At 38.8% G+C, this 22,059-nt stretch overlaps 1 protein-coding gene and 1 long non-coding RNA gene across 2 annotated transcripts in view; one reads left to right on the top strand and one right to left on the bottom strand.

Annotated features, from left to right (window-relative positions):
* LOC309475959 (uncharacterized protein) overlaps positions 1-22,059 on the top strand; it is a 117,277-nt gene that overhangs the window by 5,319 nt on the left and 89,899 nt on the right. The window contains exon 3 of the mRNA XM_082138984.1: positions 2,279-2,560. Coding sequence (XP_081995110.1) covers positions 2,279-2,560 — 282 coding nt within the window. The remainder of the gene's footprint in view (positions 1-2,278; positions 2,561-22,059) is intronic.
* LOC309476541 lies at positions 3,319-5,337 on the bottom strand. Its single transcript, XR_014198252.1, has 2 exons — positions 3,551-5,337; positions 3,319-3,437 (listed from the first exon to the last, which is right to left on the bottom strand). It is a non-coding gene; the product is annotated as an uncharacterized lncRNA (long non-coding RNA).

Below are 22,059 nucleotides of genomic sequence, written 5' to 3'. Positions count from 1 at the left end.
GCATCCAGCTTAGACTGTATATTTTTTGAGATGTTTAACATGTCCAAGTTTAAATCTCCTAATAGTAAGAACTCAGAAGATAAGTATGGGGCAATCAATTCGCATAATGTATCTATAGCACAACTGGGAGCTGAAGGAGGTCTATAACAAACAGCTACTGTAAGTGACTTATCTTTGGAAAAGTGGATTTTTAAAATTTTGGGGGCAGACCTAGATAGAACAATGGAGCATTGTAGATTATCTCTGCAATAGAATCCAACTCCGCCCCCTTTTGCAGATCTGTCTTGACGGAAGATATTGTAGTTTGGGATAGATATTTCTGAATTTTTTGTGTATTTCTTAAGCCAAGATTCAGACACAGCTAGAATGTCAGGATTAGCTGAGTGTGTCAGTGCAGTGATTAAGTCAATTTTAGGGAGGAGACTTCTAATGTTAATGTGCATGAAACGTAAGCTTTTACGATTTCAGAAGTCATCAAATGAAAATATATGAGGCGTTAAGTTTTCAACAGAGGTTACAGGGCCAGGATTTAACTGGATGTCACCTGAGGAAAATAGAAGGAGGAGGATAAGAGCCCGGCTGATGGCTATGAAAACTGGCCGTTTAGTGCATTTAGGAAAATAAAATAAAGGAATAGGATTATGAACATAGTACAATGAATACAGAGATTTGGGAACGAACAATGATATCACTGCCTGGATATGAAAAGGAGGTGAACCTAAACATTGTGTAACAATAAAGGCAATTGTATCTCTAGAAGAACCAGTTAAATCAGATGAGGTTATAGAGAAGAGGGGAATTGAAAGAACAGATGATCCTGGTACATGATGAATGGAAGATTTACAATGGAATAGTGCAATGGTAAAGATCAAAAGCAATAATGAACGAGACATACTGGTATTGTAGGCAGCAGAAAACAGTCAACCGAACCAGCGCGATCACCGGCCAAGCGTCGCGCATCTTTAAATATCATCAATGGAAAAAGTAGATTTTTTTGCCTGCAAAATGATTTAAATGCAACGAAGCATGTGAGCATGAGGAGCCTCTGATCCAGTAATGTGTGTCTCAGCTGTTACGGCCGTGTAATAAGGACGAGCTTGACGTGAAACCCCAGCCGACAGATCACCAAAGACACAATACTAAGTTCCACAAAAACTATCATTTATTTAAGGTGGAAAAAGTAATTAAATTAAGGAGCAATGGCTTCAGGACGCCCCAAGGCCAAAATAATAGACTAAATAGACTTATAAATAAAACATGTATAAATTTACCAAAATTACTAAGAAACTTCCCTAACTCCCTATAAATTAACAAATCACAAAAAAAAGTCAAAATAAATGTCAGGACACCCCTACACTCCTAAAATATAAGAAAGATCCTAATTAAATCATCACAAACAAACGAACATGATCAACAGAAGGTTTTGGGATCTGGAATCCGGAGCTCCTCACGCCAGAATGAGCTCCACATCTTCGGTTAGCGCCTCAGTAGATCCACCAATCAGATTCCTCCGTCGGCAACCAATCCCTGCACACATATACAAAACAACAACACACACAAGATACAGAGGATCGTCTCAGCATACGGTCAAGTACACAGGAACGTCAAGGGCTTTAAAGGGGTCATATAATGGTACATACACTTTTACAAGTTGATTGTACTGAAATGTGTGTTGGCAGTGCCTGTACACAACCATCATATAATGATAAAAATCCATCCAGTGTTTTTTTTTTTTTTTTTTTTTTTTAAATCTCCTTATATGTTTTCCCCTGTCTCAAATCGAGCCGTCTGACCGTGTGACATTAACCAACCATTCAGAAACGTCCTGTTCGAGCCTTAATTGTCGAACTTCTTCGGGGCCGTCATCTTGTTCCGGGTCCGACTCCGGTTCAAATTGATACGGTTACACAGTGTCCTCAGAGACTCCCGCTGCCATTCTTCAAAATATACCCTCAACTGTTGTCAAGGCAACACTCCACTTGTGTTGTGTCAAAACGCCCACAGAACAGAGGGGCGGGGTGAGCAAAGCTCATTATCATTTAAAGACACATGCACTTAAACGCCGTGCTGAAAATAGAGCTGTTTTTCTTACAATACTAATGAGAATTTAAGTATATTAAAGTATATTACAAATTTTTCATTTAGACCCTAAAAAATCATATTAACTTGTACAAAAATGGCATTATATGACCCCTTTAAAGCTTGAAGCAGACTGCATTTCCATCTGTGTGAAATCTGTTCTGGTTTAAATTTGGCATGAAACTCTCATGTTTTCCAGCTCGTCTGCCTGTTCCTGTCATCAGTAACTCTTCACACTGTTCTTCATCTTCATGTTCATTGGTGTGTTCATCAGTGTTGAATGTGTGTGATGCGACTCTCTCCTGGTACAAAGGAATCAGTGTATTGTCCAGCATCAGTGCGTGTGATCTCAGCATCAGTCTCTCTCTACCTCTGGAGGTGGAATATCAGGATAAAAACCCCTACAGCTGTGTGCTGAACAATCCCATCAGCAACCAGACCACACATCTGGACATCAACACACTCTGTCACACATGTGCAGGTACCACAGCGATGATGATATATGTGTGTATTTACTGACCTGATCTCTGTCTTCTGTTGTAGATCAGACTGATGCATTCACTTCTTTCTTTATCATTACAGAGTCTACTTCACACCAAGAGCTTACTTCACAACCAGAGCCTACTTCACACCCACACTCAACTCAACTCGGCCACACATATGCAGGTACGACAGCAATGCTGATATTATTTACATTCATTCACTAATATGTTGATTTTATCGAGACTTATAACTTAAGATGCCAGACATGATGAATGAGCTTCTGTCATCTCATGTTTTTAAAACGTTTTTTTAATTTTTATTTCTTGTGTGAAGCAGAAAATTAGATATTTTTAAATTCATAAAAGACTAAAGTCAACTTGTTGAAAATCTTAATTGAATTTATCATTTGCTTCATAGTTCCAACAGACGTCCACGCCCCCTTTTGTGATTCAGTTGAAGCTGTGCTGCGATTGGTCGTCACTGCGCTGATGGGCGTGGCTTCTGCAGCCGCTGCTGTTCTTCTGGTCAATGACGTCAGAGCTTCAAGAGGTAAAACTAAGAAAACAGAAGAGATATAAAAACTGTGGCATATATTGTATTTTTAATCTTAAAGATGAAAATATGTGTGGTCTAATTGTTTAGTGATGGTAAAACGAAGCTTTGCTTTCATATTCTGTCCATCTGAGGCTAAAACTATGAGTATTATTTAACATTTCATTTTATTCTTTATGCATCCCATTCCACTTTTTTTGTCAATTACATTGTTTTAATTTTTTCTTAATGTATGTTATGTTGCTATTTTAATTTCCTTTCTTAAATGTATGTAGAAACTCCACAAATACAAATGTAAAAATATTTGTCACACCAATAAATCACTGTAGAGTTTAACTGAATATTACCTACCGAACTGATGTACAGCTAGGTACCAGTGATGTGCAAAAATACATAAGTCTTTGTTCACAAAGAGCATCAACATGTACAGTGATACGTCAGTAAATTTGAGAGTAAATAAATATGCTTATATTATTACTGAAGGGGAGTCATAATAAGAATAAACCATGAATTCAGATTCAGATTGAATGACGGTTGAATGAAAACACATTTAAAGCATTACCTTCCCTAAGACAACTTTGTATTAATGGTATTAATTTTCAGAATTACAAATGTAACAACAAGTTCATAAGAAACTGTTTACTTAACTGCCAAACAAGCTCTCTCAAAAGAGATATTATTCTCAAAGATTTTGGGAAGGAGACAATAAGAAAGATTAGATGTAAATATTTAAAATTTCCTGTCCCGCCAAAGATGAAAGAAATGCAGTTTAAAATTATGAATAAAATTTATCCAACTAATGATTTCTTAAAACAGAGGTTTAAAATGGATGTAGGAAACTGTAGTTTTTGTGATAATGAACCCGAAGATTTGGATCATCTTTTTTGTTTGTGCGAAGTTGTACAAAGGTTTTGGCTGGACCTTATACAATTGCTTGTATCCAAAGGAATTCAGATAGTGAATCTAACAATTAATGATATAAAATTTGGTATTTTTCGCAATGATCATAATGATTTTGGCATTAACAATGTAATTCTGTTAAGTAAACATTTCATACATAAATGTCGTTTTTTTAAGATAAATCCTAACATTACTTATTGGAGGAATGAGTTGAAACTTTTTTATAAGTCTTTATTATTGATTAATAACAAGAATGCAGTGAAACTGGCTTCTTTTATAAACATTCTTATTGAATAATTGCCCTTTTGTTTTATTTTCTTTTGAATGTGTAATGTAAATATCTTGCCCACTGTTCTTCTGTTCTTTTATGTATGTATCTTCTAAGACATGCACTGTAGGTTCGTAGTAAGATTTTTCATTGTACCTGATTTGTTTGTATTTGTTGTGCTAATAATAATAAAAAAATAAAAAATAAAAAAACATTTAAAGCATTAAGCAGTTTATCTATTTTTTTATTTTATTTTTTTCATAAGGATTTCACTAAAATAGTTATAAGCCATTAACCAAACCACCAACCATCAGTATGAATCACAGCAGTGCAGGTTTGGTCTAAAAGCAACACACACACACACACACACACACACACACACAAAAAAGTATAATATTAGTAAATGTATCTCTCTCACACGTGTCCCACATTGTCCTGCAAAATCACATCAACACTGGTAACAGAGCGATAAGCAGCCGCTGTTCTTCTGGTCAATGATGATCAATAACAGCAGATAACACTGAATTTGTCCAGTTATTTTGAATCTGTTTTATTTTGTCTACTGTAAGTCTATTAGTCTATTATAAGACTATCCTGGAAAGATTTAGAAATCTATATTAATGATATTCAAATTCATGATAGAAATGTGTACATTTGATGAGCTTTATATATTTTTTTCTTTCTCTTTCTGGCAGCTAATGTAAATAATGTGATCATGTTATCTTGTGGCATTGAATAAAACAAACATCCATCAGATTTCATACATATTGTGAGTTTTAATCTATAATAGTGATTTACATGTATTAATTTTAGATGCTTTTCTCTAAAGTGACTGTATTGTGTATGTTGGGTCCATCTGGTGGACAAAACTAGAATTGATCAATATTTCATTTAATTTCCATCCATTTTATATTTCTTTGCCAGTTACACAGTTTCTTATTTTACATTTCATTGGTTTGCACATTGTAGCAATTCATAATGTAATAACTGCACATAATGTAGAATCTACACATAATGGAATGAGTGTTACATTATTATTGTAATAAAATGCTCATATTGTAATAATTTTCTCAAAATGTAATAAAATCTTGAGCTCATAATGTAATAACAATGATTAGCTTTATGAGAAATGTATTACATTATAAGATTACCAAAAATATTGTAATATTGTCATAATTGTAAGGGGCGTTTTGATCATAAAAACATTGGTCTTCCCTTACAGTATATTTTTGGACTTATTCTTAAACTACCTACGAAATGCACCAGATTTAAATATTCATGCAATCATTATTATTATTATTGATGTTGATATTATTATTATCATGGTACATTACTTACATATATTTTTTTAATTCGACACAAAAAGTGTACACTAACAACACTGTTGTACAAAGTATAGCTTATGTTGTAAAAAAGAACTCAATTTCAATATAGAAAAAGAAAAAAAAAACTTTTAAAAAATGTCCAAAACTTAAAAAAATAATGCTTATAAAATCGCTAAATAAATAACACTGGAAAGTTAAAGCAGCGACATCTATGGTTTAAGACCCATAGTAACTCAATGCATCATGTCAAAACGTTTTCCATTATAGTGGATGAGATTGAAAGCTGGTAAATCCCACGGGAGGAAATTCAACTTCCGATTATTTAACTAATGTCTCGAAAGGCGGAAGTGATACTGTATCAGCCTTTCACAACAAAGGCAAAAACACTGCCTGGCAAACCTGGGACATTTCCCTGAGGCCTCTCTCATCTTCAGCAAACTAAGTGAATACCCTCCTGTTCTGACTGATAGTGACCTGGAGATCCTTGAGAAGTTTGTGGTCCTGCTGTATGATCGATCAAGCACAGCTGTTAGTGTAGATGAGGCTAGACTTGACATGTTTGCCTGAAAGCAGAGGCCATATGAAGCCATTCCTCCAACAAGAGCAGCTCTGCTTCAACACACTAAACGTGCTGCATATCAGGCGGGCTTCATATGGGCTCAAGCAACCCAGTGTCAGCCAGAAGCAGAGAGTCCTGCTGACTGGGGATGGAAAAAGCTTGGTGAACAATGGGGGGTCTCCATACTGTATTTTTGAGTGGCACATATCTTTTCCAAAATAGTGGCTCTTAGAGAGTATCTGTGCCAAATTTCATGCTTGTATACAAAGTGAACGATTTATTTTACTAATCTGCTTCACTATTATTCATAAAGAGAGTTCCAGACAGTTTATACTGCACTAGAGCGCCATCTAGTGTTCATTACCAGGAATTACCCTTCCCAAGATTGACTTCACCATCCAATAATACACTCGATTTATGCATTTTGATAAACAGCCGTTATGAGTGAATCGGATCTGTTTAATGGCGTTTATTATTACACACACATAAAAATATATTTTTGGTGCAGATTTGCAAACCACTGATGCTTACCAACAATTTCCAATGGTTCATTACTCGAACATTTTCAATAGGGTGTAGGCCTACGATGTGTACAAAAAGATAAATTTCTTCATTTCCCCACTTTATTCTCTACTGGTGTCTATTTTGTAGTTTTGTCAGTTAAAGTTTTCTTTATGTCTTTATGGTTCTTAATTTTGGACTGTTTTAATTGTACGCAGCAATGCTGCAAATGCTTTGGTAATATACATCTATAAATGTCTTGCCAATAAAGCATCTTTAGATGAAACTGAATAGCATCTACTGAATAGAGTTCAGTTCAGATTATTTATATAAAGCACATTTAAAAACGGCCACTGGCCGACCAGAGTGTTGTACACATAGACAATGTACATCTATGAATTATATATATCATGGCCTATAAACAATCTGTTACAGTAATGTTCTATTATATAAAAGCTGCAACCAAATTGTTAAAAGCGCTATATAAATGAAGGCGACTTCACCTGACCTGACTAGAAATCGAACAATTCAAGCTGTTTATTAAATTTTCTACCTCAGAACGAAAAACGTTTTAGAAATATTGTTTATAAAACGAAAAAGGAACTCTTTTCTAATTTTCTACTTTAAATATTAAATCAAATAAAAAACTATACTGAACGAAAGACACACTGATTCAATTACACTAATTGAAGTTTAAAAAAAAAAAAAAAACCTTTATCTAAAATTTATATATATATTTAAATATATATATAAATTTAAAACATTGTCTTTTTCAGACTTTCTTCTGTGAACACAAAAATGTTTTGCAGAATGTTCATTGAACAGTCATCAGCTTTCTTTGTCATCATTCTTTTTTCGATTTCTAGTCAGGTCAGGTGAAGTCGCCTTCATTTATATAGCGCTTTTAACAATTTGGTTGCAGCTTTTGCATATAATAGAACATTACTGTAACAGATTGTTTATAGGCTAGGCTTTACAACAGCTCTTGAATAAAGTTCTACACGTCCGCATCATGTTGTTTTCTTTCTTTTTCAAAGGCATGACATTTTGTAGTCATTTTGAATGTACACAAATAAAAATATACATTTTACTGTTTCGAATGACAGAGTATGAAACGATAAAGTTATTTCCCCAACTGAGGAACAAATTCAAGTGATGGCGCCGGCGAATCGCGATATTAACAACATCGGTTCACTTCTGGCATTAACTTGACATCACAGCCGGTTCATTATTAAATGATTATTAATTCCTGTTCAGTATTAAACTTTGGACCGAACGAAAGATGCGCGAACCCAACTTTGCGGTATAGTTTCAGTTTCGATTCAAATAAATTCGTTTAGGCTTGGCGTTTAAAATAGGCTAAAAGTTGTTTGTAATAAAGGGCACAATGGGCTATTTTTATAGACTACTATGTATTTATTATTATTATTATTATTATTATTATTATTATTATTATTATAAGTGGTTACTTATTTTTCATTTCTTGTTGTTTTCTGATTCCATTCATTTAAGGATTTGGCTATGGGGAAGTAAAATACGCATAGCCTATTATGTTATTAATAGTGTTTATAATGTTAATGTTATATTTTATTTACAGGTCTTTTACACTATTTCTGAATATACTAGCCTAATAATATAATGCGTGTTTCCCTCTCAACATGACTGAGTGCGCCACGCACAAGCTCGCATCCTTGAGATATAAATTATAGGCCGATACATTTTAATAAAAAAAGGCCTACATCATAAAACTCAGAAGAGTATGTATTTTAATATCTCTGATGTTCTCTGTTCTCTGGTTGTTAGACAGTAAGTCTGAATGGCAGTTCATGCATGAACGTTAGGACTAGGCTATACAGTCAATTATTACCTTTTTGTAGCTATTGTTTAAATTTAATTTACAACGAATTATATTGATTTATATCTTCATTTATTATTATTATTATTATTTAAAACTTACTGGACGAGGGCGACCATGGTAGGCCAACAGTCGTCATTTACCCTGTATACAGTATATCTATACAGAAGAAAGACCTGTCTAGGCTCTTAGGTACGGGTTGTGTCGAACCATTCGTTAGTCAGGGGTGCGTTTCCCGTACAACTATATAGCTCGCTGCTTAACTACCATAGTACGATGCATCGTTGGAGAAATCAACTAGCTAGTCACGACTGTTTCCCGAAACCGTCTGTCGCAAAGTATCGTTCAACCATGTTGGTTTATGACGTCTCGCACGTGGTGGACTAATAACTTATTTTAATTAATCTGTTTGAGATCGAATTAACGCTAGATTTTGTCATATAAGTTACAGACATGGCATCTGAAGACCATTTCTAATTTTTCTCAGTTATTTTGCTTTATTACCAGACTCAATATTTGTCTCGTTCTTACATAGTAGAGCACGTTCGCACATGCGCAGTCTTCAAAAACGGTGCTTTAAATCTCTTGACAAACTAAAAGACATAAATTACATTTGTATGTATTCTAAATAAATAACACGGGTTGTACTGGATGTCAGCTTGCTTATTTTGCTAAAGATAAGGATTTATTCAGTCTACATCTAATGTAAACTAGAAACTATGCTTCTAACGACAGCTCGAGAGCTGTCGTTCCAACCACACAAGTTTGCGATGATGTTTGCGAACGTTCGTTTGAACGATGGTTTCGGGAAACACCAAATCGTTGAACTATGCTGATAACGACGGAACTTGCGACCATAGTTGGCTAACGATGCTTTCGGGAAACGCACCCCTGGTTGTTTGATGAGAAAAAGATGAAATGTAGTTGCAATAAATGCGTTAAGAATCCGTACAACTGCAGCAGAGGATGACTATTTTATTCTGCAGTGCGGAACTGAGGAAGAGCTGATGACGGAACAGTTTGGTCAAGATAAATAGCAATCTTGTGAACTTTACTTCTTTAAAAAAATGTTTCCTTCATCTCAGTAGCAGAAGATTATTAGCCTGTTGTTTATTTTTTATCAATACACATACAAATAGGCTACAAAGTTTATTCAAAGTATATTCACATTTAATACAATTATTTGAATTGTGACTAAAATATGCCTCTAAGTCTTGTCTTTAATAGCACCTTGCTTGAGATTTTTGCTAAAATATACACTTCAAAACATGTCAAACAACAACATAAATGATACATCATCCATATTTCCACATTTGTATTAATGACGCTATAATGCAAACCGAAAGTTTCTCGTGCCCACGCGATAGTTTCTCGTGCCCACGCGATAGTTTCTCGTGCGCACGCGATAGTTTCTCGTGCCCACGCGAAAGTTTCTCGTGCGCACGCGATAGTTTCTCGTGCGCACGCGATAGTTTCTCGTGCCCACGCGATAGTTTCTCGTGCGCACGCGATAGTTTCTCGTGCCCACGCGATAGTTTCTCGTGCGCACGCGAAAGTCCTATTTTTTTTTTTTTTTCACAGGTCCCCTCAGGGGCTCCGTAAAAATAAACCCCTAGAGTAGCCTACATTGTTAAATTCTTTATTATTCAAATTCTTCATTCATAAACAAAAGTCTGCAAATGGTATTCGATCCTATCCTTATCTCCCCTCTTAAATCTCTTCATTACATAAATAATAAAAAATCCGTAGATTTATTAAATATTATGAAGAAATATTTAAAGAAAATACACGTGCTTAAAAGCTTTCCTTGCATATTAATGTCACGTTTCTGTTCGTGTTTGGACTTTCTGTGTTCAGTTTCCATCATCACCGTCTCGTTAGTTCATTTGGTTCAGCTGTGTTGTGTTAGTCGTTCTGTTTGTTACTATGGTAACTGTTGTTGAGTTTATTTGCCCCAGCTGTGTCTCGTTTCCCTGATCAGGGGTGCGTTTCCCGAAAGCATCGTTAGCCAACTATGGTCGCAAGTTCCGTCGTTATCAGCATAGTTCAACGATTCGGTGTTTCCCGAAACCATAGGCGTAGATTACGCGGGGGACGCGGGGGACGTGTCCCCCCCACTTTTTAGAAAATGTAAATTTGTCCCCCGCACTTTTTCATAGGGAAAGTGTTCACGACATGGTGAGGTTTTCGCAAGACAATGTGTAGTTATACATACAGATTTAAAATTCAAAGAGAAAAGATCGTCTATCTACACGTGACTTTCACGTTGCCATGGTAATCAGTCACTCGCGCTCGTGCATCACCACAGACACCTATGCTCGCACCCGCACTGAATCCATCGTCGAAGGTCGAAATGAATTCAAAACGTCTCCGGTTACTATCGTAACCTCGGTTCCCTGAGAGGCGGGAACGAGACATTACGTCACTGACGTATATGGGAACTCCCTTCCTCCTCATTTTCACTGAAATCTTATTGGCTAACGCCAGCTGGAGACAGCTGGCCAATTGACGCGAAACATGCAAATGCTGACCGGTCCGCGGGCAGTATAAATAGCATGGGCGCGACAATTACGTCAGAATCAAGACTGAACGCTAGCACAGCTGATCAAACGGCGAGCACGGCGGCTGACGTAATGTCTCGTTCCCGCCTCTCAGGGAACCGAGGTTACGATAGTAACCGGAGACGTTCCCTTTCAAGGCGGTCACTTCGACATTACGTCACTGACGTATATGGGAACTGTATAGAATCCCGCCGTGAGCGCAGTGAAGATAAGCCCTGAACGGGGTCAAGCTACACTCCCACGAGAGACAACAGTTCTAAGCCGGCAGCGCCGCTAGGAGCACTCGAACCGATAGGCGAAACTTGCCCAAGAAACGTCTGTTCCAACCTTATCAAGTTGCATATCCAATGCAATGAAGCGAAGGCTGCACTGGAGGGCAGCACAACACCATAAACACTCAAGCACAAGAGTTAACACAGTGTCGACGGCAATAGCGGTGACAGCTGCATAACCTTATAGCCATACACAGAGTTAACAGCACATTGAAAACTACTGCGTAATGCGGAAACCGCTATGTAACATTATAGTCATAACACAGAGTTAGCAGCAATGGTAACTCTGCATAATGCAGACTAGGCCTACTGCACAGCTGGTGGTAACAGTTCATGCAGTACATAAATAAAACTCACCGAACCCACGACACTATAGGCAGTGCATAAAACTTGAAACCCTGGCAAACGTGTTCTGAGAAGAAAGCCAGCATACCTAATCCCGTAGGCATTAAACCACATTGAAAAGCGTCGAATTCAGTGAGAAAGTCTCAGTATAAAACAGCACGTCCCTAGTACCATCCACCAAGCACACAAGCAGCTAGTCAGACTGCTGCCTAGTGATCCACGTACATCCGCAAAGCCCTTACAGGGCCAACAGCACTCTGAGCATCGGCATCATGCGAGGCTGACGGCTCAGCAGATAAGGCGGGCAGGGATCAATCTGTGCTCTGAACAGTGTAAGCGACTTCGGAACGCAGCTTGGTATCGGACGGAGAGTGACGCTGCAGTCACTAGGTCCGAGACAATGCAACATCATTCACGTAGAATGAGCGTAGGTCTCCAAGTGATTGCTGGGGCGAGAGCAGGTGGAAAGAGCATCTCATAGAGAGCTCTCAGCACTTATTAGTGTGAAGTGTCTTGCTCAACTCAGGACCCAGCAGCGGACACACAAGAAGGTTCCACAGCCTGGGGCTGGGGGCCAATCGTCTGTAGAAGCAGGACCTTCCTGAGGGGGATTGTCATGGGGGAGCCCCATAACTCTCTCAGGTCCGTGAACCGGGGATGATAGGCCAGTAAGGGGGTCACGAGGAAACGGACACTCCCTTGTAGAACATCGTCCGATGTTCTATAGCCGATTTACAGAAGTGCAAATTAACACATAGCTGAATGTACATAAACACAGTGCCAGTGGCCGTAGCGACAACAACTGTGAATATACGCAGTTAGATAATAGCCCCATTATAGCATAGCACCTCAGAAGTACACAAACACAGTCGTAGCCGTAGCTAGAATTGTGAGTATACGAGTTAGTACAGAATAGCCAGTTGCACTGAAGGAAACGGGGCAACATAACAGCGTAGCACATGTACGTAACAGCATCGCTCGCTGTAGTGCCAACTATACGCAGTAGCTCAGTATAGGCACTGAAGGATACGGGGCAACACCGCAGCATGAACACATCCATGTGCAATAAATGCAGCGCAGGTCGCCGTATCGACAGAGACTGTGAATATGCACAGTTCGACTGGGATAGCTAGTTGCACTAGATACAGGGCAACATGACAGCATAAAACAAGTGCATAAGATTAGCGAATCCATGTATGTACATAAACGCAGCGTAAGTCACCATAGCTGAGATGCACAGTTAGATCAGGATGGCTAGCTGCACTGAAGGAAACAGGGCAGCATTACAGCATAACACATCCGTGCACGTACATACATCCAGAAACTGTGAATATGCATGGTTAGATTAGGATAGCTAGTTTTGCACTGAAGGAACAGGGCAACAAAATAGCAAAAACACATCCTTGTACACATAAGTGCAGTGTAGTCGCCGTAGCGACAGAACTGTGAATATGCAGTTAGATAGGACAGCTGGTTGTTGCACTGAAGGATAGAGGGCAACATAACAGCATAACACATCAGTGTGCACATTTAAACATCTGTGTGTACAATGCAGCGCTAGTCGTCGAAGCGACCGAAACTGCATGAATATGCGCAGTTCAAACATAATGGTCAGTTACGTTGAGGGCAACATAACAGCATAACGCTTCAGTGTGTACACAGATGCAGCGCAAGTCGCCGTAGCGACGACTGTGACTATGCACAGTTAGATATGATAGCTAGTTTTGCACTGAAGGAACAGGGCAACAAAATAGCAAAAACACATCCTTGTACACATAAGTGCAGTGTAGTCGCCGTAGCGACAGAACTGTGAATATGCACAGTTAGATAGGACAGCTGGTTGTTGCACTGAAGGATAGAGGGCAACATAACAGCATAACACATCAGTGTGCACATTTAAAACATCTGTGTGTACAATGTAGCGCTAGTCGTCGAAGCGACCGAAACTGCATGCATAACGCTTCAGTGTGTACACAGATGCAGCGCAAGTCGCCGTAGCGACGACTGTGACTATGCACAGTTAGATATGATAGCTAGTTGCACTGAAGGATACAGGGCAATGTGATAGCATAGTTACATTAATGTGTACAAAAACACAGCGTCAGAGGCATAGCGACATCGACTGTGAATACGTAGTTAATCAGAATAGCCGGTTGCACTGAGGATACAGGGCAATATATAACGACATAAATCATAGACACAAATCAATGTCGTAACATATCAGTGCGTAGTGTGTACACAGCGTCAGTTGCATCGCACAACAACTGTGAATACGTAGTAATCAGAATAGCCATTTGCACTGAAGGATACAGGGCAATACATAACGGCAAAAATCATAACACATATCAGTGCGTAGTGTGTACGTAAACACAGCGTCAGTTGCATCGCGCAACAACTGAATACGCACTGCGTAGTAATCAGAATAGCCATTGCACTGAATGATACAGGGCAATATATAATGGCATAAATCATTACACATAACAGAGTGCGGTGTGTACACACAGCGTCAGTTGCATACGCAACAACTGTGAATACGTAGTAGTCAGAATAGCCATTTGCACTGAAGGATACAGGGCAATATACAACGGCAAAATTCATAACACATATCAGTGTGTAGTGTGTACATAAACACAGCGTCAGTTGCATCGCACAACAACTGTGAATACGCACTGCGTAGTAATCAGAATAGCCATTGCACTGAAGGATACAGGGCATTATACAACAGCAAAATTCATAACACATATCAGTGTGTACATAAACACAGCGTCAGTTGCATCGCGCAACAACTGTGAATACGCACTGCGTAGTAATCAGAATAGCCATTGCACTGAAGGATACAGGGCGGCAAAATTCATAACACATATCAGTGTGTACGTGTAAACAGCGTCAGTTGCATCGCGCAACAACTGCGAATATGTACTGTGTAGTAATCAGAATAGCCATTGCACTGAAGGATACAGGGCAATATACAACGGCAAAATTATAACACATATCAGTGTGTATTGTGTACATAAACACAGCGTCAGTTGCATCGCGCAACAACTGTGAATACGTACTGTGTAGTAATCAGAATAGCCATTTGCACTGAAAAATACAGGGCAATATATAGTGGCATAAATCCTAACACATAACAGTGTGTAGTGTGTACGTAACACAGAGTCAGTTGCATCACACAACTGTGACTACGTAGTAATCAGAATAGCCAGTTGCACTGAAGGATACAGGGCAATATCGTGGCATAAGCATAACACACACATATCAGTGTACATAAACACAGCGTCAGTGGCATCGCACAACAACTGTGAATACATAGTAGAATCAGAATAGCCAGTTGCACTGAAGGATACAGGGCAATTTATAGCGGCATAAATCATGAACACATTTAGAGTGCGGTGTGTACGTAAACACAGCATCATTTGTGTTGCACAACAACTGTGAATATGTTGTAATCAGAATAGCCATATGCACTGAAGGATACAGGGCAATATATAAAGGCACAAATCATAGCACATATAGTGTGCAGTGTGTACATAAACACAGCGTCAGTGGCGTAGCGTCAACAACTGTGAATACGTAGTTAAATCAGCATGGCCAGTTGCACTGAAGGATACAGGGCAATATACAACGGGACAAATCATAGCACATATTAGTGTGCAGTGTGTACATAAACACAGCGTCAGTGGCGTAGCGACAACAACTGTGAATATGTAGTTAAATCAGCATGGCCAGTTGCACTGAAGGATACAGGGCAGCCTGACAACAAAAGCTGTGTAAGCACATCAAAATGTAATGTTACGTAGGCCCAGCGTCAACAGCATAAGCGGTAACAACTGCGCAACCCCGTAGTCAAGACTGACTAGAAGGGGGGTAAACAACACTCACCGGATTGCGGCACTTTCCATTGTCAGAGCGGGGCGGCTAGAGACCTCTATGCTAGAGACTCATAGCATGGTACTTTCCCTTTTAGACACGGAGCCATGGCCTTTGCCTCGTCTCTCTAGACGCGCGTCTTGCGCACGACTACCAAAGGACGCCGTGGAAGACGGGAGTCTTTCTTGAAGCAGCCTGGCTGAGATACCGGGCTAAAGTATCCTTATCAACAGAGCCTATCGCGTCGAGTCCTTCTAGCTAGCCCGCGAAGAGGACCGGAGTGGAGACGGGCAGCGTCAACTCGTCTTAGGGCGGGAGAGGGCCCACCAGCGGCCTGCTGGCGGCAGTGGGCCTCATCCCCGCTGATGCCCGGGTTATTCCCCTGAGGGCGCGTCACTGTCCGGCACATGCCCGTCGTCGTGAGTGCGGCCTCGGTTGATCCTTGTTAGGGTAGAGCGAGTCGATAGGACCCGCACATATCTGGCATGTAAGTTAGCAGCCATCGGATGCGGGGAGGAAACATGGTGAGTAACCTCTATTGCAACTTCCACGATGACTTCAGATAAGACTTCTAGCGTGAAGAAAGAGATTCTGACGTAATTGTCGCGCCCATGCTATTTATACTGCCCGCGGACCGGTCAGCATTTGCATGTTTCGCGTCAATTGGCCAGCTGTCTCCAGCTGGCGTTAGCCAATAAGATTTCAGTGAAAATGAGGAGGAAGGGAGTTCCCATATACGTCAGTGACGTAATGTCGAAGTGACCGCCTTGAAAGGGAACGGCAAAAAACTATTCACTCTTTTTTCGCGAAAAAGTCAAGCACCGTAAGTTGTCATGTGGTATCCGAATTGGGTTGCTCATTGTCATTGATGAATAACTTTGCCTAATTTTCTTTATGAATAATTGAAGATTGAAGAATCTTAAAGAAATTGAAGATTTTCACTAACGTTATTGCACAAACGTGCAGCTTATTTTGATCTTTTTATTCGTAATGTCTTTTATTTTCACAGATATGTTATCAAAGCCCTTCAAATTATAATAAAGATTGTGATTGTTAATGCTGAATTTGGATTTTCATGCATTAGGCTAACAGCCAATCTAACTTACTTGCTTGAATCATGCAGCGTTGTAACATGTGTACATGATGTTTACCATATAATAAGGTAACACTTTACAATTATATTAAAAAAGTTTGTAGACAAACTTTAAGTTTTCTTTAAAAAGCTTAACCAGAAAGTTTGAAGAAGTTTTAAAAGCATTAAGTTTGAATGTTTTCAATATGAAAGACAGTTTCGGTTTAGTGAAACAGACGATAGATAGATAGATAGATAGATAGATAGATAGATAGATAGATGGATGGATAGATGGATAGACGGGTTGACAGACAGACAGACAGACAGATAGACAGATAGATAGATAGATAGATAGATAGATAGATAGATAGATAGATAGATAGATAGATAGATAGATGGATAGATGGATAGATGGATAGACGGATAGACGGATTGACAGACAGACAGACAGACAGACAGACAGACAGATAGATAGATAGATAGATAGATAGATAGATAGATAGATGGATAGATGGATAGACGGATTGACAGACAGACAGACAGACAGACAGACAGATAGATAGATAGATAGATAGATAGATAGATAGATAGATAGATAGATAGATAGATAGATAGATTAACTAATGAAACCTTATTGTAAAGTGTTACCATTCAATATAAATGCAGTATGCAATTGTATGCATTAATGTTCTGATTTAGGTCTTAATTTATAGGGTTCATTAATATTACTGCGCTAATTTAATGTTTTTTTTTTTTCTTCTGTGTTGTCAAGATTGATCAAGAAACAGGGAGCCTAGGGTTGTCAGGTCAGAAAGAGGATGACACACAACAAAAAGAAACTTCACAGGTGAAAAGTGATAGACTGGCTTTTAAAAACACCTGCTATTGCATTTTTTTATTGTATAAAATCTACAACAGGTGTTTGAAGTACCATATATAGACCAATCATAACATTACCATTAGGAAAATATAGGAAACATAATTTAGGATTCAAATTATTGGTTATTGTTCAGCAGTGTACATCATTTCTTATGGATGTCACAATTCCCTGTATCTGCATATTTCAAACACTTCTTTATTGTCAATAGACAGAGCCAGAAGTTACTTTAGAGTTGAGAGGGAATGAAGCAGAAAGTTTCAAGAAGGCCTCAGAGGTGAGGGAAAACAAATGACTGGAATAAGTTAAGAAATTTTTTTTTTTTTTTTTTTTTTAAATACACATTCATTATGTGTTTTATGTTGTCTACACTGTCTTGCATAGGCAAAACAAAGTAACTACACATTTTGTGACAAGTTATAACTATAAAATTGAGTCTTAGGATTTGGCTTAGATTTGGAGACATAAAACCATTTTTTGTTGTGTACCAGTGTGTATATTGAATGTGTAAACGGAAATGAATATACAACATATTTAGCAACAGCACAGTCTGTGTTGAAATTCTTCTGATACCTTTTATTAATCAGACTAATTTGTACTTTTTTTATAGACAGGGCAGAGGGCATCAGACATGTTGACAGTTGTAGAAGGAGGTGGGTCTTCAGTACCTGTATTAAAACCTCACCAACCAGATCCCAAGACTATTGTGGGTCAGGTGCTTCGGGACAAAACTTTAAAATTTCAGGCTCAGTGGTACCACGATTTTGCATGGCTCCATTTTGAGCCTGGTATTGAGGGAGCTTTGTGCTTCTACTGCCACAAGGCCTTTAAAAACAAAACGTCTCAACTTGTCAAAAATACAGAAACCACATTTATCAGCTCTGGCTTTAAAAACTGGAAGAAGGCCAGAGAGAGATTTACATTACATGCTGGATCAGAATGTCACAAGACAGCCATAACAACACACATCTATGAATCAAGACCAGTAGATGTTCAGCTGTCCAATGTAAGGGCATCCCAGCAAGAGGAGGCAAGGAAATGCCTATTAAAGATAATCAGTGCTGTGCAGTTTCTGGCAAGACAAGGTTTATCTTTTAGAGGCCATGATGATGATGAGGGAAACTTTAATCAGCTTTTAAAATACAAGTCAGAAGATGACCCCAGCCTAAGCAAATGGTTGTCTCTCAAAACTGATTATACTTGTCCACAAATTCAAAATGAAATCCTCAATCTATTCAGTAATTCTATAATTCGTGGAATTGCACAAAACATCAATTCACTTCCTAACTTGCAGTTTTGTGTCATCATGGATGGTACCCAAGACATATCAGGAAAGGAACAGGAATCAGTCTGTCTTAGATATGTTGATCACGATCTAATAGTCCATGAGGAATTTGTTGGCCTGTATGAAGTGTCTGTGACAACAGGAGATAACCTGGCAAAGGTCCTGAAGGATGTATTGCTTCGTCTTAACTTATCCATCACTGGGCTGAGAGGACAGGCTTATGATGGTGCTGCGAACATGGCAGGAAAGTATTCAGGGGCACAGGCCATCATCAAAGAGAGTCAGCCACTTGCACTATATGTCCACTGTGGTCCACACTGTGTAAATTTAATTACACAGCATGCGTGTACAGCATCTCCTGTTATCCGTGACTCTTTGCAGTGGGTTCATGAAGTGGGAGTTTTGTTTGGCCAATCTGTGAAAATTAAGTCAATTTTCCAGGATATTTCAAAGTCAGAGAGTGGATCTGTCAAAGCCATCAGACCTTTGTGTCCTACAAGGTGGACAGTGCGCACCTGTGCAATTCGTGCTGTTCTAAACCAGTATCAGCCGATGTTACTTGCTCTGGAGGAAATGGTGTGTGGTCATTCAGAGTCAGCTTGCAGGGCAAATGGTTTATTTGATAGATTTCAAAAAGGCTGTTTTGCTTGGCCTTTTACTTGCCTTAGAAGTGACAGAAGAGCTGGAGTGTCTCAATGCTTCTCTTCAGAGCCGCACTCAGACAGTAGACTGAATGCTAGCTGCTGTCAACTGTGTGAAGGACACAATTGCAGAAAAAAGAACAGAGGATTCATTCCAAAGAGTATACAACAAAGCAACAGAAATGTGTAACTCCCTAAATCTGTCTCCAATAGAAATGCCCCGTGCTCGAAAGCCTCCGAAACGCCTGTCTGGTCAGGGTTCAGCACATGTACCTAGTTCCTCAGCAGACTACTTCAGGACAGAGTTTTTCAAGGTCTTGGATGTTGTCAATATGCAGTTTCAAGAAAGATTTGAGCAAGAGGGGCTGCTCACGATCAGTTCAATTGAAAAGGTACTGTTGACAGGAGAGTCTGATGCTGGTCTGTTGGAACAATATCCAGAATTGCACTGTGCTTCACTGAAGGTGCAATTAGCAATGTTCAAGTCCAAGTACGATTATCAGTCAACTACTGAGGCTGCAAACACTCTTCGGAATATGTTGCCAGAAGTCCGCCAACTCTTTGACCAAGTGGAAACACTTGTGAGGTTGCTCCTTGTTTGCCCTGTTTCTTCAGCAGAGGCTGAAAGAAGCTTCAGCTGTCTGCGAAGTAGGCATGTGCCGGTATTCGGTAATGCGATAAATCGCGGTAATGAATATGCACGATATTGTTATCGCGGGCACTTCAAAATACCGCGAAAAATTATAATCCGAATTTAGATTTTTAGAACGCGCATTATAGCTTATTTTCCATCAACCGCTTAAACAAACACTGCATATATGCTGCGCGAAACACGTGCGCACTCTGATGTAAACAATCGCCACGTGTATAAGCATGCGGCCGTTGCGCACTTAATGGTGGAAGGAGGAACGCCTCCGCATACAGTCTACGGCCGCCGCCGAACTATCCGGATCATCCCGCTTCTAAAAGCAGAGCTGCCAACTCGACGCATTCAGCGCGAGACTCTTCACACGCTCACGCCACACATCCGTTTTCTCACGCAGAGAAAAATCGCGGAGCAAAGAGGACACGAAGACCGTCAAACAAGACAGAGCAGGTTACTTTTGATATGAAACAGGAGAACAATTGTGTCACAGAACGTTACATTTAAACCATTTAATGACCAGCAGCATGTTAGATGACTAAAACATATAGATAAAGAGGAGTATTTTGCTGAATATGTGCACTGCACTTTTTTACATATTTATTATATTTTTACTTGTGCCATTACATAATTGTTATTATAATGAAAACCACATTATATTTGATTTAATTAGTTATTTGTAACCTTTAATAATACCAGCTGATAGGGCTCTATATGGTTACATAGCATTTTGTGAGATATATTTTTTTTTCATGAGAAAAAAATTACATGTGGGCTATCTACTGTAGCCTTCCTAATATTTATCCAAAATTAGTCAATATTGAATCAAGATTTAAATCAAATCCCAAGTATTGAATTGAAATCGTTAAATTTGTGTTAAGCAATAGAAACAGTAGCCTACCAGTCATTGTACCATGTAATCATTGTAACATGTTGTCACTAAACTTAATAAAATTCTGTTTAGTTACCAAATGTTTTGACAATCACAATTACACCTTGTGATGCAAGTTTTATTTATTTTTTTACACCACCCCCAATCCATCTGTTTCTCATGTGCAATTAAAATATCGTGATAATACCGTATACCGTGATAAAAGCTCACTCAATTAATCGCAGCATGAAAATGTGATACCGGCACATGCCTACTGCGAAGATTAAAAACCTGGCTCCGAAGCACAATGACACAGTCTCGTCTTAACAATGTTGCTGTGTGTCACATCCACAGTGACAAACTGGACAGTATAGATAGGGAGATGATTGCTCAGCAATTCATAGATGGAAATCAACGTCGCAGAAACACTTTTGGCAGTTTCAAGTAGCTTAAAATGCTGAGATATATATATGTTAACTCTGTATGAATAATCTGCTGCTTTTGAAAAAAACAAGCCTAAAAGGAAAAGCATAAATGTGAATGAACACTAACTGTTTATTGTATCTTATTGTTCTACTAATTTAAGGTCTCCTTACTGTGACATGTTTGTCATTTGAGTTCAATACATATCTGCAAATGTGTGGTTTGAGTGATTTTTTTTTTATTTCCTTCCTGAAATGTGGACTAGAATAAAGTAGAGTGTGAATGTGAAAGTATCCATTACTGTGTGCCATTCACATACAAAACAACGTACACAAAAAAAAACTATTTAAAATATGTAAACAATATAGTAAAATATACAATACCATGTGCAATATAGATTACAAAACATCTGTATTCCTTTTTTTCTTTCTGTTTTATTGCTTTAAACATGAATAGCATATTAAGCCAATTAAGCAATAACCTGTCTACAAAGACCTAAAAAAAAAAACTAAAAAAAAACTGGTATAGGCCTAATGCTTGACATTCTGTCCCCCTCACTTCTGAAATGATGGCTACGCCCCTGCCCGAAACCATCGTTCCAACGAACGTTCGCAAACAGCATCGCAAACTTGTGTAGTTGGAACGACAGCTCTCGAGCTGTGGTTAGAAGCAGAGTT

The sequence above is a fragment of the Leuciscus leuciscus genome (assembly GCF_965113295.1).
Source record: "Leuciscus leuciscus genome assembly, chromosome: 15".
In the NCBI taxonomy this organism is placed as follows: domain Eukaryota; kingdom Metazoa; phylum Chordata; class Actinopteri; order Cypriniformes; family Leuciscidae; genus Leuciscus; species Leuciscus leuciscus.
The sequence above is the reverse complement of the archived record's forward strand: the minus strand, read 5'-3'. Positions and strand labels throughout refer to the sequence as shown.